This window comes from Leptosomus discolor, chromosome 5 (assembly GCF_034619465.1).
Source record: "Leptosomus discolor isolate bLepDis1 chromosome 5, bLepDis1.hap2, whole genome shotgun sequence".
In the NCBI taxonomy this organism is placed as follows: Eukaryota; Metazoa; Chordata; class Aves; order Leptosomiformes; family Leptosomidae; genus Leptosomus; species Leptosomus discolor.
Window position 1 is genome coordinate 26488546 of NC_141395.1, and position 19361 is coordinate 26507906.

Sequence of the window (19361 nt, forward strand, 5' to 3'; positions counted from 1 at the left end):
AATTATATGGACTTTTTAAACATATTGGGAGAGTGATTTTTACTACCATTTACCACAACTCTAACACTAATAACATTTGGGAATAGAAACCAGAACAAATTTATATCAGATTTTAAAAAGATGATTTTTATTAAGCACAAACAGCTTTTAATACATTATCAATACAAACAGGAAAACATCTGCTTAATGAATTTGATATATCAAAGATTTGATGGGCAGGTTGCATACTGGCACAATAAAAATGATCTTTCTTTTATTAAAAAGCATTTCAAATTAAAATTATAGGGTCACCACTGTCTACACTGCAGGAACTTTACCTACAGTCTAAAATTACTACATCACCTGGGCATAGGGGGAAGCAAAGAACTACAAATTCATAATATGGAATGCCTAACACTTTCATTAGCACCATTCAAAGCTTGCATCAGCTGTTTAACTAAGAAGCAGCTGACAGGTCAGGTAAAGCTTTACAGCAAATTTCAGTGCAAAGTTTACAGATTCTTTTCATAAGATACTTGGAATCTATGGTTTCATAGAATGTTAAATAATTATGGCTTGATAGATGTACAGTGTTAAGATGCTGAGAACATTTATTTTGAAAAAGAGATGAGACTTATAACAGCTGTGAAATGCATTTTAATATATTATGCCAAATTCTGTAATATGCAAACAACATGCTGGATTACAAACTGAAGTCCTATTATGAATTCATAGACAACAGTCAGTATTAGCTCTCTGGGGTGGTGGCTTCTGGTTGTCTCAGCTGCTGCTTTTTCAGGCTAACTAGCTTCATCTTCTCTCTAATGTGTTCTGCCGCAGAAGCCATATCACTTGGGCTCCCAAAGTACTGCTCAGACCTAAAAAAAACCAACCCCACAAAGAGTTATCAGCGAAAAGTAAGACAGTACCTGAATATACATGTGAATGGTACTAGAAAACACAAAGCACGTAAGAAATAGGCACTTTTTCATCTTGAAATTTAAAAGCCACCTTTAAAAGGCTTTACAGACTCAGTAATGAGACTTGACACCAGATTTTGATGAAATTATTACAAATACTAAATGACCGTTTCATACCCAAAAGATTCCCTCAACAGCAGAGCGCTGTTCTGTAAGTACAACTGGATACCTCCCAACACTATTTTTTACTTTCCTTCTCTGGCTACCCCTCCGCCAAGTCAGTCTGGCAGTTTTGAGTACTACGACAATCAAGGAAATCTGTCTATACGTGAATTCTGAGGCTATACAATTGCTGCACTATTGAAGGACTCTGTGTATGTGAAGTCAGCCACATGCTGTCAAATTATGTCATCTCTCAAACTGAAAAGAACACATGGCTGTCTAAGTTGATTTCTCCCATTCAAATACAACAGAACAGAAGAACAGCTGAAATGTTAGGGAAACCTCTAACCAAGCCATCAGCAAAAGGAGGACTTGAACAGAACAGGTATCAAATCTAATTACAAGACACAGAGGAACTATGACGAGGGAACTCCAAAGACAACAGATTGCACAACTGTGCACAGGATCACAGTATGGGCAGATGTTTTCCCTGATGCAGATTAGAAGTCATGAGCAGGAAGGGGAACAGTGTCCTGGACATCCAAGAAGATACTGACAAAAGTCCAAAGTGGTGAAGAGGCTGATGAAGATGCCTCCAAGCATTTCCGTGTCCAGAGAAGGGCAACGAAGTCAGTCAAGGGTCTAGAGAACAAGTCTTCTGAGGAGTGGCTGAGGGAACTTGGGTTGTTCAGCCTGGAGAAAAGGAGGCTGAGGGGAGACTTTATTGCTTTCTACAGCTACCTGAAAGGAGGTTGTAGTGAGGTGGGTTTTGGTCTCTTCTCCCAAGTAACAAGCAATAGGGCAAGAGGAAACAGCCTCAAGTTGCACCAGGGGAGGTTTAGATTGGACATTAGGAAGTTTTTTCACTGAAAGGGTTGTCAAACACTGGAACTGGTTGAGTCACCATCCCTGGAGGTATTTAAAAGACCTGTAGATGTAGTGCTTAGGGACATGGTTTAGTGCTAGACTTGGCAGTGCTAGGTTAACAGTTGGACTTGATTTTGAAGGTCTGTTCCAACCTAAACGATATTATGCTTCTATGATTTTATGACAACATGTGTGTTCCTATATTTCTACTAATGAATGAACCCTTTACAAATCATTAAGTGCTTCAAAAATAGAATGCCTAGGGACAACATGCAGGGGATCCTGGGATTTCGGACAGCTAAGATCCCACTTCTGAGAGGAACACACCAAACTCTGCTGAAGTGTCAGAGAGGTCAGAAATAATGTTCAGGATTCAGTCAGTCAGCCTAAAATACAGGTGTGTACATATATGTGCCTATAGCTATAGGAGCATTGTGTTAGGACTCAAACCTCAAGATGTAGCAAGCATCTTTCATGGGAGCTTTCCCAGGTTCTAACGTTTGTTTTTACTTTAATAGTCTATCTGCAAATTACATCTGTTTTAAGAATAAATAACAGTTGCTACTTTTACCAGGTCACTAAAATCTGCTACAAAAAAGTTATAACCAAACTACTTCAACAAACATAACATGCTGCTTGGTGGTTTTTTGCCCGCCCCCTCCCCTCCCCCCCCCCTAAAATCCTCTACTATTTTCAAATACACTACTGAAAGGGCAGTAAAAATCACTACTAGTTTAGTCACGGTTACATCTTCATGGGTAGCACTCCCTGCTGAAGTGAACTATACCGCATAGGGAATATGTTATTTTAGAAATAAGATAACAGGAAATTAATTTTCGTGACCAGCTTCCTGTAACTGTATTTTTGAGATTGACTTCAGGTAACCCATAATGCAGTTGCCATCTCATAAGGTTTCAGCCCCTAATTCAAAATACTGATTTTAAGTCTCATTCATTATGGCCCAGGATCCTACACACCCAGAGACTAGTTCCAAGACTTGGTTATACTCAGGTAGAAGAAATTAACTACAAGCTCAGTATCACAATGGACAAGTGTATTTTACTGAACACAGAGAACTGAGTTTTTTATGGCTGAGTTTCTAAATTCAATTTGTTTTTGTAGCTCAAGACAGCCACCAATTTTAAATTAGTAAGAATAGCTCACAAGGGAAGTACTGTTTTATTTGCTGAATAAATCAAATTAAATTTATCTTCAGTGTACTGGCTTAAGACTTCAGATACACAGAAATTGCAATAAAGTAATCAAAATACCACGATTCTAATCGGACATCTTTTTGCAGGGAGAGATTGGGACTGGCCATTCTTCTATCACTTCTACATACTTTGCTGGTGTAAAGACTGCATAAATCTAGTAATTACCAAGTGTGATAAAGTTACTGCTTTGAAAAGGTGAGCACATTGTCCTTGGAAAGTTTGAAATTGGACCTGCCTACTTTCTCTGACAAGATGGGATAGAATTTTTAATGAGTATTATTAGTGTGTTGCCTTTTTGTTTTCAGGAAGTATTCATGATTCTTCTGCATATGAGGCTACTGCGAAACTTTACCAAAACCATATTCAGAAGGCACTAGAAAAACATTTTGCATACCCATCAGGATAAACTACAGGCACTGTTAGTCTGTCCAACAGCGATTTCCCAACTGCTTCAATCTCATCAAATGGTTCCATTTCATTAAAAGCTTCAGGCTGCTCTGGACATTCTTGCAAAATCTGTTTAAAAAAAAATGTAAGGAAATGCAGAATTAAAGTACAGAAGGGAGAGCACGTAGTTTTTTAAGTTCCATAACTGGCAGAGTGAATGCTCTTTCAGCATCTTCATGGCCACATTTATATGAGATCAACTGAAAAGTTTATATAATTCAAGAAAGGAAAATATTAAGCTACATTGAGAAGGTAGTTCAGGGCTACCACTGTTCTGTACTAGAACATTTTATACTGCTTCTAAGAGGGAACAAAAAAAAGAAAAAAGTCTTGTGAGACAATATTCCTGCAACAAATATAAAATGCATAAAAATAGTAACCCGTATCATTAAACGTACAAGACAGTCATATAAAATGGAAAAAAACCATGGATAACAAAGGGCCCCCTTACAAGCAGTTTCAAAACTAAATCCACATCTGGCACAGAATAGGTGGGATTAAAAAAAAACTCTGAACACAAGTGTTTCCAGACAGGACTGTGATCTACTAGACTTAGTTCTGTGTTTTCTTCCACTTCTCCCTCTGCCACTTCTTACTTTTTTCCATAGCAGCATGAATACTAACATCATATTTTCTTCACAGACTCAATGTCACAATAGTGCTAGAAGAATTATGCTTTTGAACAAGATCATTATTTTTTTAGCCATCCGTTTACTTCTTTTAAACTTATGATTGCCTGAAAACATAGAAATTAACTACTGCAATAATGAAAGAATGCTCATAATATGGACTGAGATAATCAACTCTTTTAGGAGTTTATGAACCACTGAATTCTAATTTGGTACCAGGTAAAACTTTTTTCAGCCATCTGTGGCAGCACCGATGATGTATTTCCACTTTTGTGAACCTCTATCAACTCCCAGTGCCTACAAATGCAAAGTATCTTCCATTAATACAACAAGAAATTAATAAAAGCAAGGAGCATACAAGTCAACTTCGCATCCATGCTATCCTTCAATGAGAGAATGGATTTATTTTCTTTTACCATGTGCAAGGTTGGCTTTTTTTTTGCAGTTATATGCAATTTTACTATCAATACGAGATACATACTCTAAATTGCTTTTCTAGAATGTATCATTTCACAGAAAGAATGGTTCCTGGACGACAAGGCCCTGCCTCTCATTAAGGGACACTGTCTCGAATTCAGGCATTTGAAAACTCTCAACATTCCTCCCTTTCAGCAAGCTGTTACTCAATAGCAAATATTCCTTGTAACACGGTTGATTGCTCAACCTCTGTGGCTTCTAGCATCATCCAGCTGGGCACAGTGGCAAGACACTTGGTTATAGGAGTTTGAAAACCAAACCAAGGTAGAGGTGCATTCTCAACAAAGACTGTTCAAAACCCTCCAAGTGTAAAATTCAAGATGCAGCAACACAGCATGCATGGAAACCAAACTGGTGAGAGCTGCATCCATTCACACAGTTTGTGAGAAGGATATTGCATTCAAAATGCACACAGCTTAAAAAGCAATACACCTCTTAACTCTCCAAAATGTCTTAAATGACTCCATAGCTTTGTATTATACCTTGCACAAAATCACAAATCAAGACGTGTTCCTTGTCTTTAAGAATTACGGTCTAAAACACACAAAGAAATACTTTACGATCAACATCAGAGTTCCCCTCTAAAGACTTAAAAAATTCTTTCCAGCCCCAACTCAATGTACCTGAACTTCAGGGCTGCTGTTTTCCCTTTTTGTTAAGCAGGCCCTATACCAATATAGGTATGCAAGCAATAATTGCATTAAGTAATTAGAAAAATATGCTTACATTCTTCTTTCTGCCCTTTTTTTTTTTTTAGTATTTTGAAAGGGGGAAAAACACACACTGACAACTTCTTTTTTCTTACATTTTGTTTAGCTAAATTCTGATAAGAAATTTTTCTTCTTAAAAACACAACACTCACCTTATCAGCACTTGAATGAAATGCAACAGCTGTTTCCAGCCGGTGTACTCTTTCTTCAGAAGTTATTGTAAACTGTTTCCACACTCTGTTCAATCTTGGAAGTGTGTCCCCTGAGGACCTTGAAGTGCATCGCAGGGACTGGCACAGGACAACAGTTGCTTGCAGTAACTGTCTCCCATAATCATAAGTACTCTAAAATTTGGAAGGGGTGGGAAAGAAGGAAGACATAGAAACTCTGCATTTAACTTAGGAGCTAACTAACATCTTAAAACAACAGCAGACAAGTTTATGAAAGCCCCTTATGAAAGTTTACATCCACAAAGTACAGTGAACTAATCTGGTCTACTAAAAAATGCTGCTGAAGCATGAATAAAACTGTAATGACCAAACAGTGGTTTTGCTGTTTAAATATAAATTTAAAAAAAAAAAATCCCCTGTTGTCTGATGTTCACACTGGCAGAAGAACAGAGCTTCCTGAAAATTTCAAATAGCTGCTTGGATCTTATATGGGATACTTTATATCTACTGCCAAGATGAGTGTCTCCGACTTCCCTGTCGCCATGTTCACGGTCACCCAGCACCCCAGTGCATTGCAGCACATCATTGTAACAGCAAGCTACCCTCCTGTCATCGTCAGTTCTAATTCATCAAAAGAGAAATCAGTTCCAGTGTAACAGGTGCAATTTGAAAATATCACATCTATTAATTGGCAAGTCTGAATTAGACATTCCTAAAAGCAGCATACATCTGAAAAATCACTTGAAAAGGCCCTGCTTTTACACTGTCTATTCTTAGGTGAAATTCTTTCACATGTACCCAGCATCTGTTTGCTTATTCAAGATTTGCAAACAGGTGTGCACACACACCCTATGGCTTCAGTGAATTTCAGTAGACTCTTGTACAGCAGTATTCATTAGTTGGCTGCTACAGTCAAGAATTAAAGCTGTCAGTTCTGTTCAACCACTAACTCTGCTAGTGCCAAAACTCCTTGTATGGGCAGGACCATTATACAGCAACTGTCAACTCTAACTGGAAAACCAATAGAAAGACAAGCTTTGTTTCATGAAGCACAGCACAAAACAGAGTGAAACCAAGTGGCTTATCCATATTTCAGTATTTTATTGCAGTCCTTGGAGTCACTATAAAGACTGAAATATATGCCTTTCCAGAAAGTCAATGTGAACTTTAAGTTTTGTGGTTTGCATTGCCTATGTGAAGCAGATAAACTAAGGTAGTAAACTGCAGCATCGCTATTGTTGATGGAACTTCAAAATCTCATTAGGCTCATCACCAATTACAGCAATCACAATTTCATCATTCAAACACTGAGGCAAACCATTAAGACTAGTAACAGCTGTTCCATGATTGTCTATACATGTACCAATTCTATTTAGAAGATCTGAAACCGTGTAAAACATATTGCTAAAATAGCATATTGCTAAAAAATAATTCATTTCACCTGTGCAACATCAACAAATTTTCGATGTTTCTCCAGTAAAACTTTTGTTTCTTGAACATCATCTCCCAATCGGATATGAGTCTTCAGCAGAGCATCCAATAGTTCACTCAACCATTCTACCGCCTTAAAAGCAGACGTTAAAAGAATAAAAACTAGTAAATTAAAAAGAAATTGATCCAGCAGGGTTAAGCAAAAAGTTAAGAGAGATCACAAACCGGTAGAAGATGCATGCAATCACCAAATACACTATTTTCAGCCATTGCTATCTCCTTTATTTTCACTGGACAGATTCACTAAATAAAACTACATTTGAAAGTGACAAAAATAACACTGTACAACTATTGACCCTCATAAATTTAGAGTGGCCTACAAAGACCAGAATGATGAAATTCTGTAGGCGTTTCCATACCTGAGCAGCATCCTCTTCGCATTTAAATAACTGTACCATCTGAAGCATCTTCAGTCGCCGCACATCCACCATATCCTCACACCTTAAACAGCAACACAGAAAGGCTCACCAACGCATGTATAGCAGACACAATTCACTCTGAGTTTGACAATGATGTTTTCTGTGAGCAACGTTAACATGCAAGTGTTCACGAAAAGGTGATTAAAGCATTTTTGTGGTGCTTAACCAAAATACATAAAGCTTTGCATAACAATAAACAAGTGATAAATAGAACTGAGTACTATAACCCACCGAAATCAGGATCCTCAAGTCTCCTGATATGGCTAAGCTATAGATAGTAGTACCAGCAGTAGCTACAAGGTTTTGTAGCAGCATTGCTAAGATCAACTTTATCCTGCTGAAGCCTAGGTGAAAGCTGGCTTAAACCTGGCATAATTCTGAATTGTACTGTAAGCCAGCAGCAAAGTTTTCTTGATGAATAAAATAAGGACTTTAAGAGATGTTAATACTTGTTTCCATTTTTCATTTTAGCTAACTAAAAATTGTAATAATTGAACTCTTATATGATGATGTCCTTTGCTATAACTTGTCAGGAAGCATTTCAAAATCTAATTAATATAAAAACTAATTCTAAATCTCTTGTTCTGAATTAAGCACATTTTGCAGTTCTTTCTCTGTTAGATTTAAAAAAAAAAAAAGTTGAAAGTTATTTTCTTCCCACAGTGAGAGCTAAGCCAATAAATTTAGCAGAATGACCTTTCCACTTCAGTTTCAGAGCCTACTAAGTAGACAGCAAGATTCAGACTCCTGTCCAGTGCAAATGGAATTACTGATGCCAACAACAGTTAGCACTATAAATGAACTGTATACTTGGATCTTCTTTTTCAAACTGGTTGCAAACATAAGCACATCCAAAGAACAGTTTGTTAGCATGCTGCATTTTGTTACATGTCATGTAGTGCTGTGATGCACTACTGTGATTACAGAATCACTTCTGTGATTACAGAAAGGAAATTTGTTGCTCTAATAATGCATGAAAACAGTTTATGGGTTCCAAAAGCATAACTAAAGCCGCAAAATTCCCCTAGAAATAAATATTATACTACATGTGTATATAAATAATGAGAAACATTCAATAGAAATTGGAAAAAATGTAAAAAAAATGTAAAAAAGAAGTGTTGCAAAGATTACTATTAAATGCTACTGAGACATAGTAGTCCTTACTGTGCTTTTTCATCTCTCATCCAGGCTGAAGAACTTCATTTAATCATTCATCATTTGGAAGCTGCTTCATACCTCTGTCTGAACTTTTTATTGACTTTTTGATCCTCTAATTGATTTCCCACTATTTTATAGGCCTTCTGAGAACAGGGACCAGAATTGTGTAACACTCGAAACAGAAATGGAGTACAAATCTATACAGTGACACAATGACATTTTCCTTTTAGTTTTCCATTCCTTTCCTAATAATCCTTAGTGTTCTGCTTGCTTCTTACAGTATGACTGAACATTAAAGCAATTTTTGCAAAAGCTTTCCAACATTTATCTTTGAGTTAACAGCTGGTAGAGTCCATTATTATGTATATAAAGTTTTTCCTTCTCCCATGTGCATTTCATTTCTCAGTACTGAATTCCAACTGCCATTTTACTGCACAGTGACACACGGTCCTCTATATCTCTTTGCAGCTGGTCCTCTAAGCACAAGTGCAGCTCAAGTAAACAGGATTCAGAGGGCATACTTAAAACAATACCTTCTCTAAGCATTACCAAAACATATGGTTTCTTACACTAAGCTCCCCAAGAAAACAATTTGAGTGGTAGAATTAACTCCTAAAATGAGCATCTTGATGCACATTTTCAAAATGTGTTATTTTTGTGAGTTTTGGGAAAAGACTGAGTGGGAAATGAAATTGTAGTTGGGAAAAATGCTGGGGAGGGTTGAATTTGCGAGGATGGATTTTGACATCATCCTTTTCCTCTCAGCCTTGATGAGCATCTTGATGCTCATTAGGCGTTGTTGTTCCCTAGAGGCACCTTTTTGCTCAGCGATTGCCCTCAAAGTTCAGGCACTTTATGTAGACTACTTTATTGTCTCAGGTTCCAGCAGTAATAACAAGCAACAATATCCAATTCTTTCACAGTGTTAAGTAGGAAAAAAAGGCAGTACATAGTCAAGACAGTACTACCACATCTTCAAGAAAAAGTCATCAGTGAAAGGCTGAGAGGAAAAGGATGATGTCAAAATCCATCCTCGCAAATTCAACCCTCCCCAGCATTTTTCCCAACTACAATTTCATTTCCCACTCAGTCTTTTCCCAAAACTCACAAAAATAACACATTTTGAAAACTGAACTCGGTGCCTCCATTTTGTACCCTGTCCCCCTGACGTTATCTCATCTTTCTTCCTATCTTCAGGGGTGAAAATGCCATGCTCAAAGGACAGAACTATGAAAAAGAAGAGGACAAAAAAGTCTGTACATAATTAATACATAATTTTAGATCCATCATCATTACTGTAGCCTTATTACACCTTCCATCTCAAACTGCTAACACATGAAAGATGCCTCTTGCATCCATTCCATAACTCCATATAAAAGGAATGTATAATTCTTGAGCATTTACAAGTACAGGAAAGCACTCAAATACTCCATTCAGTACAGAAATACAAAAGGTGTTTGAACTTAGGAGTATGCTACAAAAGATTAGAGAGGGAAGCTTCTGTCCCATTTAAATACAACTTATAGTTGTACTACATCCCTTAACTGAAGATAAAGCAAAATGGTCTCTTTAAAAAATAAAATAAAAATATATATGTGACCTATCAGCACATGAAAATATTAATGACTAGAACTGTTACTACCTTTGTTTTCTAAGCTGCATATCTTCCATCACTCCTTGGATATGGTCCACATTTTCTTTGTTTTCAATGGTCACATCTTTTCCATAGGCCCAGGATGCCTGATTTGATATCTGATCAAGAAGACTTTGACCTTTCTCACGCAAGCCTTGCAAGCCTAAGTCTAAAGAAAATGAGGGGAAAAAAAAAAATTTAAAGAGTCAATGGTCAGTCCTATAAATTTGTTATTTTCTTCCCCAAAAGAAAAACATGAAATGCAAGAGAATCTGAGATGGGAGGCTGGAAAATGAAAAGGACATTACTATCTGTCTTTCACTGCCCTTTCCAACTTTGAAGTTTGAGTGAGCACTTGTCTTTATTAACAAAGAACTACAGCTTTGCTATTTTATGACCTGGCAGATAACAGGAAAAGAAATAAAGCCGACAGTGAGTGTTAACTGTTCAGCATATAAATAGCTAATTAATGTCTTTCATCCACACAGTTACTCTATACCTAAAATATTTATCACTGCTGAGCAGTTGTAGCTTAAATGTTATTTCTTGGCTGGCAGAAGTTACTACTTTATAACACATCTAATATGGCTGACACATTTTATTATACTGAAATATGCCAACCCTCAGAATATGCTGTTACCTCTTGTTTGGCAGCTCTACTATCTGTTTTTGTAAAGGAATATCTAGTTTATGCATCAAACTGTTATATTCTGATCATCACTACTTCTACCATATATGATTTTGCTTCAAAGCTTTGTCCTACAACATATTGGACTAAATGATCATTGTAGGTCCCTTGCAACTGAAATATTCTATTTTATATGCTTGACTGCATAACAACCTTAAATGTGCCATTTATGAACATATACATTCAAAGTTACTGCAGAATACTCAGTACAAGCATTCTAAAACTCAGTGGTCAACATTCTTAATAATTAAGGGGTCAGTTCTGGAGACAAATGATCATCTAAGCATTATATTCCCAAGACACTAAGGATGATTAGTGTGGGGAAAGAGTTTGTTTACAGACAAAATGCATGATAACGGTATATTAAAAAATATATTAAAAAAATATATATTGCATGTAAAACATTTAAAAGAAACCATTTCCAGATCATTTTCCCAGATAGAACTACTATGCAATAGATAGCATAAGCAAGTCAAAGGTAGTTAGGTGCAGTACTACTAATCTAAGAAGAGACAGATATTACATTTCCTGCTGTCTTCTTTTTTTAAAGGGGGTGGTGGGATTACTGTGTTTTTTTTCCTGTAACACATTCATCTGAATATGTGTACCTGAAATGCATAAATGTTTTGCTTACCAACACTTTTCAGTTTCTCTTCCAGTAATTTTAAAGTTTGTTGTATTGATGCTCCATCTGCTGGTGCTACATCTACACATAACATTCCTAGTAAGCCATCCAATTGCTGAGACAACTAAAATGAAAAACAACATAAATGTTGATATTTAAAAAGAAGTTTGAGCTTCAGATGGTTGGGTCTGGAATCTTCTTCTAAATGCTTGGAATTCTGTCATTTTAGAAGTTTCTCTTCGCATCTATAGGAAACGAAAGTCAAGATGAAAGATACCCATCTGCCTATAAAAATCCAAGAGCACAGATCCCTAGATGGGGGGAGGTGAGAAAGCCAAGATTTTATTCTTTTTTTTAGACAAGTATAGGAAAACAACACACATCAATTTAAAAAAGAAACTATGAAAAGTATACCAAATTACAACTCCATTAATGCACATGGCTCTAATTTAAAAAAAAAAAAACACACCAAGAGGGGAAAAAAGCAACTTTTTAACTAGTTATTATTTTATTTTAAATGCTATTGAAATGTAAGACGTATTACAAAGCAATTCCCACCTAAAAAAGGGGAAACCCATCTTCTCAGTGTTTCCACTACAGTAAACAAAGACTTAGGGCATTTTCTAAGCGACATTATATTTCCCTCACCCCTCTAAATTTTGTTCAATGTATTCAACACTTCTAATACTAAGGCAATAATATATTGACAGGCGAACCCATGAAAAGTTACAAAGAAAAACTTACATCCTGGGCAACACTGTGGAACTCAAGTGCTGCTTGTAATAGATTCTGCCTGAATTCCAGCTGACTGGCCTGCCGGTAACACACATCGCTCAGCTGTTGCTGCAATGCTTTCAATTCTACAAGGTCCTCCTCATCCCCTGCATTTAGAAGAGCTGCAATCTGCTGATTAAGCTCAACATAAACAGCAAACCACTCCTACAAACATAAGAAAATCAAGCATTAAAATAATATCAAATGTAATTTTTTCTCTTAAAGTGGCATACATCTAACTACAGACTAATAATCAGATTAAAAATGGAACTTATTACATCTTACCCTTCGTACTGATGAAATCTCACACAAGAGGAAAACACACTCCTAATTCCAAATCAACTCAAAAACTACTTAATACATTTTAATATAGTGTAGTACAAAAATTGGTGCAGAAAGATGGGAAGATTACAAAGCATGGCTACTAGCTCCCAGCACAAACTCCCACTCAAACTTTTTTAATAAAGCAACAGAGGAATCCCACCATTTTTAAACAAATTTCTAATGCTTATATGCCTGTAGTGCTCTATTGAAACAAAAGACCTTTTGCCAAATGGCAAGCTATTATAAAAAGCTGTTCATAAGACTACCTAGGTGTTACTTTCAGTGACATGACTGAAACCAGTAATAATTATCTTAAAACATTTAGAAAAAAAATACTACTGTTGATAAAGTGCAAGTAATCTCTATCTTCTGAATAAAACAGAGTATCCATGTACAGAACCTTCAAAGTGATCCTTGTTTCTTATTTAAGGAAAGCTTTACACTACTCCATTCAAAATGTGTAGATTTGTTTTTCAAACGCTTTGATTCCTGAATACATATATAGGAGCTAGTTATGTTGTCATGGTAGTGCATTTGCAAATGAAAATATTTAACAATTCTGGGAGATTTAAAAACTACTCATCAAAATCACATTCACATCTTGAATGACCGAGATGCCTGTAAAGCAAAACATGTTTGCTCAACAGCTTTTATTTTGGCCTACAGTAAAGTGACCTTCAAATGCCCAATACATTTCTAATTGTGTGTAATAGCACCATCTACTGGTGTAAAATATCTGATTCAATTAGCATTCTTGTCACACTCCTATTGGGATGTTTGCAATTTTTTAAAATTATGCCCTCAGCTTTTACATCATTTATTTATAAATCATGCAAAATATATGGCATAACTATCCATATTCTGAAAATTCTTTTCTTTTTACCCAAAGCCACCTCTACCATCTGCTCAAAGGAAGAAACAGAGTATGAAAAGATGCAAGGAGGGGAAAAAAATTAATGAAAAATTTAAATCAGCAATCAGACAACAATTTAAAAGCAGAATAAATCTCTCATCTACTCCCAAAAGGGGCAACTAAAATGACATAATATGGAAACATCTTCCATTGTCACACATGTCCTATAGATATAAAGGTTCAATAAACTCAGTTTACACAACATATTTCTTGTTATTACCTTTAGGCACTGAACATACAAGTCTAGCTTATTGAGTGTGACAAGTGAACTATAATATGAGAAATTAAACAAAAAAACCTAGATTAATAATTTTTAGGGTTTATTTTAGCATTTTAGTAAAACAGTTGCAGTAACTGATTTTGGTCAAGCTACCACCGAAATTAAGAGACTAGCAAGCCAGACACAAAAAATGTGTTTCTGATCTTTTCCACAGGGCAAGCAAATTGAAGTAAAAAAGCCTATCTTTAAAACAAATTAAATATTTTTGTAAGTATTTTCAAAACTGAAGAAACAATCAACAATAAATAGGAGATGATGAAAGAAAGCAAGCATACAAACTGCCAATTCAATTATTAGGATAGAAAAAAATTGGAAAATATTAAAAGAGGAAGAGTACACTCAGCTATTATGAGATGTTTAAAAATCAAAGAAAAAGGCAAAGCACATTTCTCCAGTGCTCTTGTCAAAAAAATCATTTTAATTTATAAATGAGCATCTAAATTTAAGGTAGTCCAGTGGTTTCCCAATTACTATTTTTGGTATAAAATTAAAAACAATTTTTCTGACTGTTGTTTCTACAAACTCCTGCCAGAACCTGAGAATCGAGCAGCGTTCCATCTTGTCAGTGCTTTAGTGATGAACAAACTGTAGCTCAGCCTGCAAGCTTCAGTGGGATCTCAATGATTTCAAGGACTGTATTTAACCCCAGCTAAAGCATAGTTCTCTGTTACAGATATCCAAGGGAGAACAAAGTAGATTCAATCTTGTTTTCTTTTCAGTTTGAAGTGCTAATAAGACTGATAGATAATCAAGATTATTTTTGTCAATGAAGTAGGGGATTTTTTTTCTTTCCAAGTAGGATTTTAACTGCAAGATGTTTTACACTTCAGAAGCAGTTTTTCGGAGTAGAATATTGCTTGAAGAGCTTAAAATGACATGAAGACAGAGGAGACAGGATTCACTTGACCAAACACAGATACCTACAACACACACTTCTGCATTTGAGCAAGGAAACTGTACTCAGTAGAGATGTAGTCAACTACAATCAGTGTAGTCTAGGGCACAGTGCTTCTCAGACTAAAGGTTTGTGTTGGGTTTTATTCTAAATTAAGTCAGAAAAATTATAACCCAGTGACTATTTTCTTTGCCATGACTAAAGGGAACTTGGGAAAAGTGGACAGAATTGTCAATGTCTACATCAAGGAAAGTCAGAAAAGAGGAAAAGCACTGTGAGCAACACTCCCTTTGGGAACACTGAGTATTCATATCTCAATTATAGTTAATCATCTGATGGAAAGACAAAGTTCTATGGAACCTTAGGAAGTCTTCAAAATTAGAAGTAAAGGCATCAAGTCAGTACAATTACAAAACAGTCTCTTCAAGCTTTCATTACATTAAGTCTTGATCAATTAGAGTGTTACGCCAGTTTCAGCTACTGGTAAATATAGTTTAGTAAAGACAAAAACACCAACTTATTCACCTGAGAAGTACATGACTTCTCAGCCATTTTGGCAGAGAGGAAAAAGGAAATTTACTTCTCTACGCAACATGAAAATTTAAGAACCACTGTAACATAATAAAAACAAGAAAAAACATAGATAGAAATCAGTATTTTTCTACACTGGAAAACAAAATAAACAACATGTACATCTAATGACCATGTCAAGTTCTTGAACTGCTCAGGTACTGTCCTCTGCAACCCATAAAATCATGCACTATGCAAAATTCCTAGATATGCTTAACCAAAACACATTGCTTGTAACTGTATGCACTTAGAATTATTTTGCTACTTGAAAAGAGTATGGGAAATCTCACACTGTGCTGACTCTCAATCTCTTCGTGTTTCTGTTGCAAAGCTTGTGAAGCTCTAATTGAATCACCTATCCCCCACTGGGTTCTTAGCTGCTCTGATCCAGGTCCTTCAAGCCAATTGACTACCTGTCAATAAGATAAAGATGACAAGAGTAAAGTAGCAAATTGATTACATGAAAACTGGTATGAAAAGAATTCTGGAACATAAGCAGAAATATTTCAAAGTATATGTTTCTGGAAAAAAACCCAAATATTTTTAGGATCTGTGGAAGTCTTGTTGAATCCATTCACATCTTCAAAAGCTTTAAGTAGAAACTACTTTTCCTTAAGATTAGCCCAGCAGCTCCATGAAAGCAGGTGGCAGCTATCAAAAGATCTGTCACAGAAAAACTTGTCAATTCACATCTGTCAATAAAAGAGCTTAAAACACGATTTTCTTGATAATGGACCTCTTGTGTTCAAACAGGATTTTTTTTTGCCTAAGTGAATTAAAATGCACAGATGTATTCAATCTTACACGAGAGCTTTCTCCTTATTTTGTTGAATATATTAACACAAGTACAGCATGTGTACTCACTCCAAAATGAAATTTACACAACAACTTAGTATTTTATATATTTATGTCTTTCAGCTTGCTCTATTGAAATAACAGAAGCACCTTGCAGAGTCTTAATGGCCACCGGGATCCGCCTTTGCAGAAATCTTTGCAGGGTCACAGCAATACAATTTTGAACTACAGTATTGGATTTGTTTTATTACTATTGTTTTGAAACTATTTAGTTTTATGTTAATATTATTCAAAGCAAGGCAGAGTAGCTCAAATTTTGGTTTCCTTATCCACATTTGAATTAGTAGACAACGTCTATGGCAAAAAATTATGGTAAGTTTTTAAATATCCAGAAAATAGAGAGCCATGATGAAACCTAGCACAAAAGTCACTTACTACTGGAGTCCTTAGGAAGGAAATGCAGGAATACCCCCATATTCTGAATCTTAATGAAAAAGCATAGGAAGCCAGTTTCCTCTCTTTAATGTGACTTTTGTTTAAACAAAGATGACATAACTTCACACAGTTTTTCAGGAAATATAATACAATACACAATGTAACACCATAACCATGAAGACAAATGCAAAAGGGACTAATTGGACCATTTTCCTAGTGCTGCTAGGCTACATTGCCACAGTAATGAAAAACTACCATCACCATTACAGAATATTACTCATTCACCCCAACTTTGAGACATTGCCCACCTCCCCCAAAGCACTGTTTCAAAGCATATATTCTTTGCTCCAAAAGTATCCTGAGCCTTCCTTACTTTTATCATTTCTAGGGCAAATTAAGACTCTACAGTTCTACGGTTCTTTCTCTTTTAAACAAAGAGAAACAGAAACTTCCTGTTGTGCTCAACACCTCTGCACAGCTGTTGCTGGTTAAACATGGATGGACCTAGAAGTGAAGGCACTCAGACATCTCCTTGTAACCTCAGTGGGGCCTGGAAAACTCACATACGGAAATGACAGTTCTCATGCAAGTCTGAAACAGTGTGCAAGACTACTGCTTAGCAGTGCCCTCTCTGACCAAGACTGCATCCCCATTACAAGTTTCCAGCAACTACTGTGCTGTCTCTGAAACTGCTTAGCATAGCACATGGCCATTCTTGTGTGACAGATACTTGAACTGAGGACAGAAGAGTCACTAGTCACTGCAGAAAGAAGCAATGTTATTTTCATAAAATATATTTTTAAATGGTTAATGACTAGAGCAGTGCAAGGCCTGACATTAATTTTTGTAAATTAAGATTAGAAAAATAGAACACCTCTGTCTAAGGAAGGACAAAGCTAGAATTTATCTTAACATATAGAGTTGCTCACGAGCAGTCTAGTAGAACTGCTCATCAGGAAACATCTGAGAATTATTGCCATCTTTACACTGCAGAATGAAAGACCAAGGAAAGGGAAGCAAAACTATGGAACAGAAGTAAGAGTGGTAGTTTAAAAGAGAGTAGGATATTGAAGGCACAAAGGAGGAGAGGTAGTTATGGATAAGACGGTTTTAAGACAGGAGTGAGAACTAAGCAGTTCACAGTAAGCAGAAGCAGCAAACAGTGAAAGTGAAACAGGAACACAAAAGCAAGCCACAAGCGGTTAGCAATATAAGAAGCTATAGAAAGAATGAAATAGGAATGTAATTGTAATGAAAGCTAGCTGGAAATCAAAACACTAAAACTAATCAGCAACACAAGGGAAAAACTTTCTACGTACACAACAGTATTTTCAGTTGGAATGGGTAAGTATGTTATAGGGCAACTTCTGTCTGTTTTGGCAAAATAGATTCCATGGCACTTTGTTTCTACTGGTTTCCTCCAGCCCATCATTATCTTTTTATTTTTCTCTGTTATCCTAATTTTCTCCCATAAACCAAAAGGAGACTAAATCAATTTCTAGATTCAGTAAGTTTTTCCCATACACTTTTGTGCCATTTAGAGGGCTTTTAAATGCACTTTATAAAACTGATTATCTTGGTAAAACAGCGAAACACATTTTTCCTGCATAGAGACTCAGTTCACTTACTATGTAGCATCCACAGAGTAGACAGAGCAAACAAATAACTACTTCTACTATAAACATTGCAAAACAAGGCTGCTGTCCCAGTAAACAAGTCTATTTAAATGCATTAAGAATGTCAGTTTGCCAAAGTACGTTATAAATTTCATTTCAATCAGCATCTTGTGCAACCACTGTAACTTCAACACAGGAAAAAAAAAATCTCACCGGATTATACCCAGAGCCATGCTACTATGTTTTTTATAGTACTGTTTTCATCTCTTACATGTTTTTATTATTTCCAGCTCAACATATCAAAAGATAATATTTGCTTTTGTAATTTTTTTATAACAACCTGAATTACTATATAAGTGAAATTATATCCTCAGTAGATTTCTGTTTTCACTGCTAGAAATAATACGATTGATTAGTTTTTATCTTTACCCATACCTGGAATACTGTGAAGTGCAAGTAATTGAGTTGCACTCCCATGCATTAGAAATGCCAATGTTGACAGTTAAAAGCAATATCCATTCCATTTTCCGCATATTCAAACTATACAGAGCTTAAAAACATATAAATCTAGTTTCAAGTAATAAACACAAGAGGAATAAATTAATTCCGTTTCCTTGGTGTTCTCTGAGACTCTGCTGAGAAAATGCTGAAATTGCTAATTACATGCCTGTTTCCAAAGGATCAAACCAATTAATCATGACCTTTAACACATGATTGATTAGGAAGGTTTGTATTCAATCTTGTCAGGGTATCCTCAAAACACAGAGAGTTTAATTACTTTAACTTAGTTAAAACACCAAGCATTAGACAAACTAATAATGGCTTATCTTCAGTAACAGGAACTTAAAAAATGGGCAGGGGAAGGTTTCCAACTCCCAAGCAAAATTAGTCAAACATATCTCATTTGTGAATGTTCCTCTTTGCTAACAGGTCAGGCATTTGCCCCCACAACAATGTAGCGGTGCACCAACACGGTAAGAAACAAACTGACAACGTGAAGGTTCTTCAGTGCGATGGCAAGAGAGTACATTTCTAATCCCCTCCATGTATCAGAATGGCCTTTGGAAAGTCACTGTAGTAGCCACAATGTAAAGCATCAAGTGAAATTAGCATGCTGCAGTTTGAGGAGTGAAAGGAGTCACAAAGCTCTCACCTCTGATTCTTAATTTT

General features: G+C 36.0%; 1 protein-coding gene across 1 annotated transcript in view; it reads right to left on the minus strand.

Moving 5' to 3' along the window:
• Positions 1 to 273: 273 nt before the first annotated feature.
• The window catches only part of SESTD1 (SEC14 and spectrin domain containing 1), a 47050-nt gene continuing 27962 nt past the window's right edge, over positions 274 to 19361 (minus strand). The window contains exons 9-17 of the mRNA XM_009948651.2: positions 15636 to 15758; positions 12334 to 12528; positions 11599 to 11713; positions 10286 to 10445; positions 7426 to 7507; positions 7017 to 7139; positions 5558 to 5749; positions 3537 to 3658; positions 274 to 857 (exon numbers count right to left, since the gene is read on the minus strand). Of these exons, the coding sequence (XP_009946953.1) occupies positions 728 to 857; positions 3537 to 3658; positions 5558 to 5749; positions 7017 to 7139; positions 7426 to 7507; positions 10286 to 10445; positions 11599 to 11713; positions 12334 to 12528; positions 15636 to 15758 (1242 nt within the window). The 3' untranslated portion in view covers positions 274 to 727. The remainder of the gene's footprint in view (positions 858 to 3536; positions 3659 to 5557; positions 5750 to 7016; positions 7140 to 7425; positions 7508 to 10285; positions 10446 to 11598; positions 11714 to 12333; positions 12529 to 15635; positions 15759 to 19361) is intronic.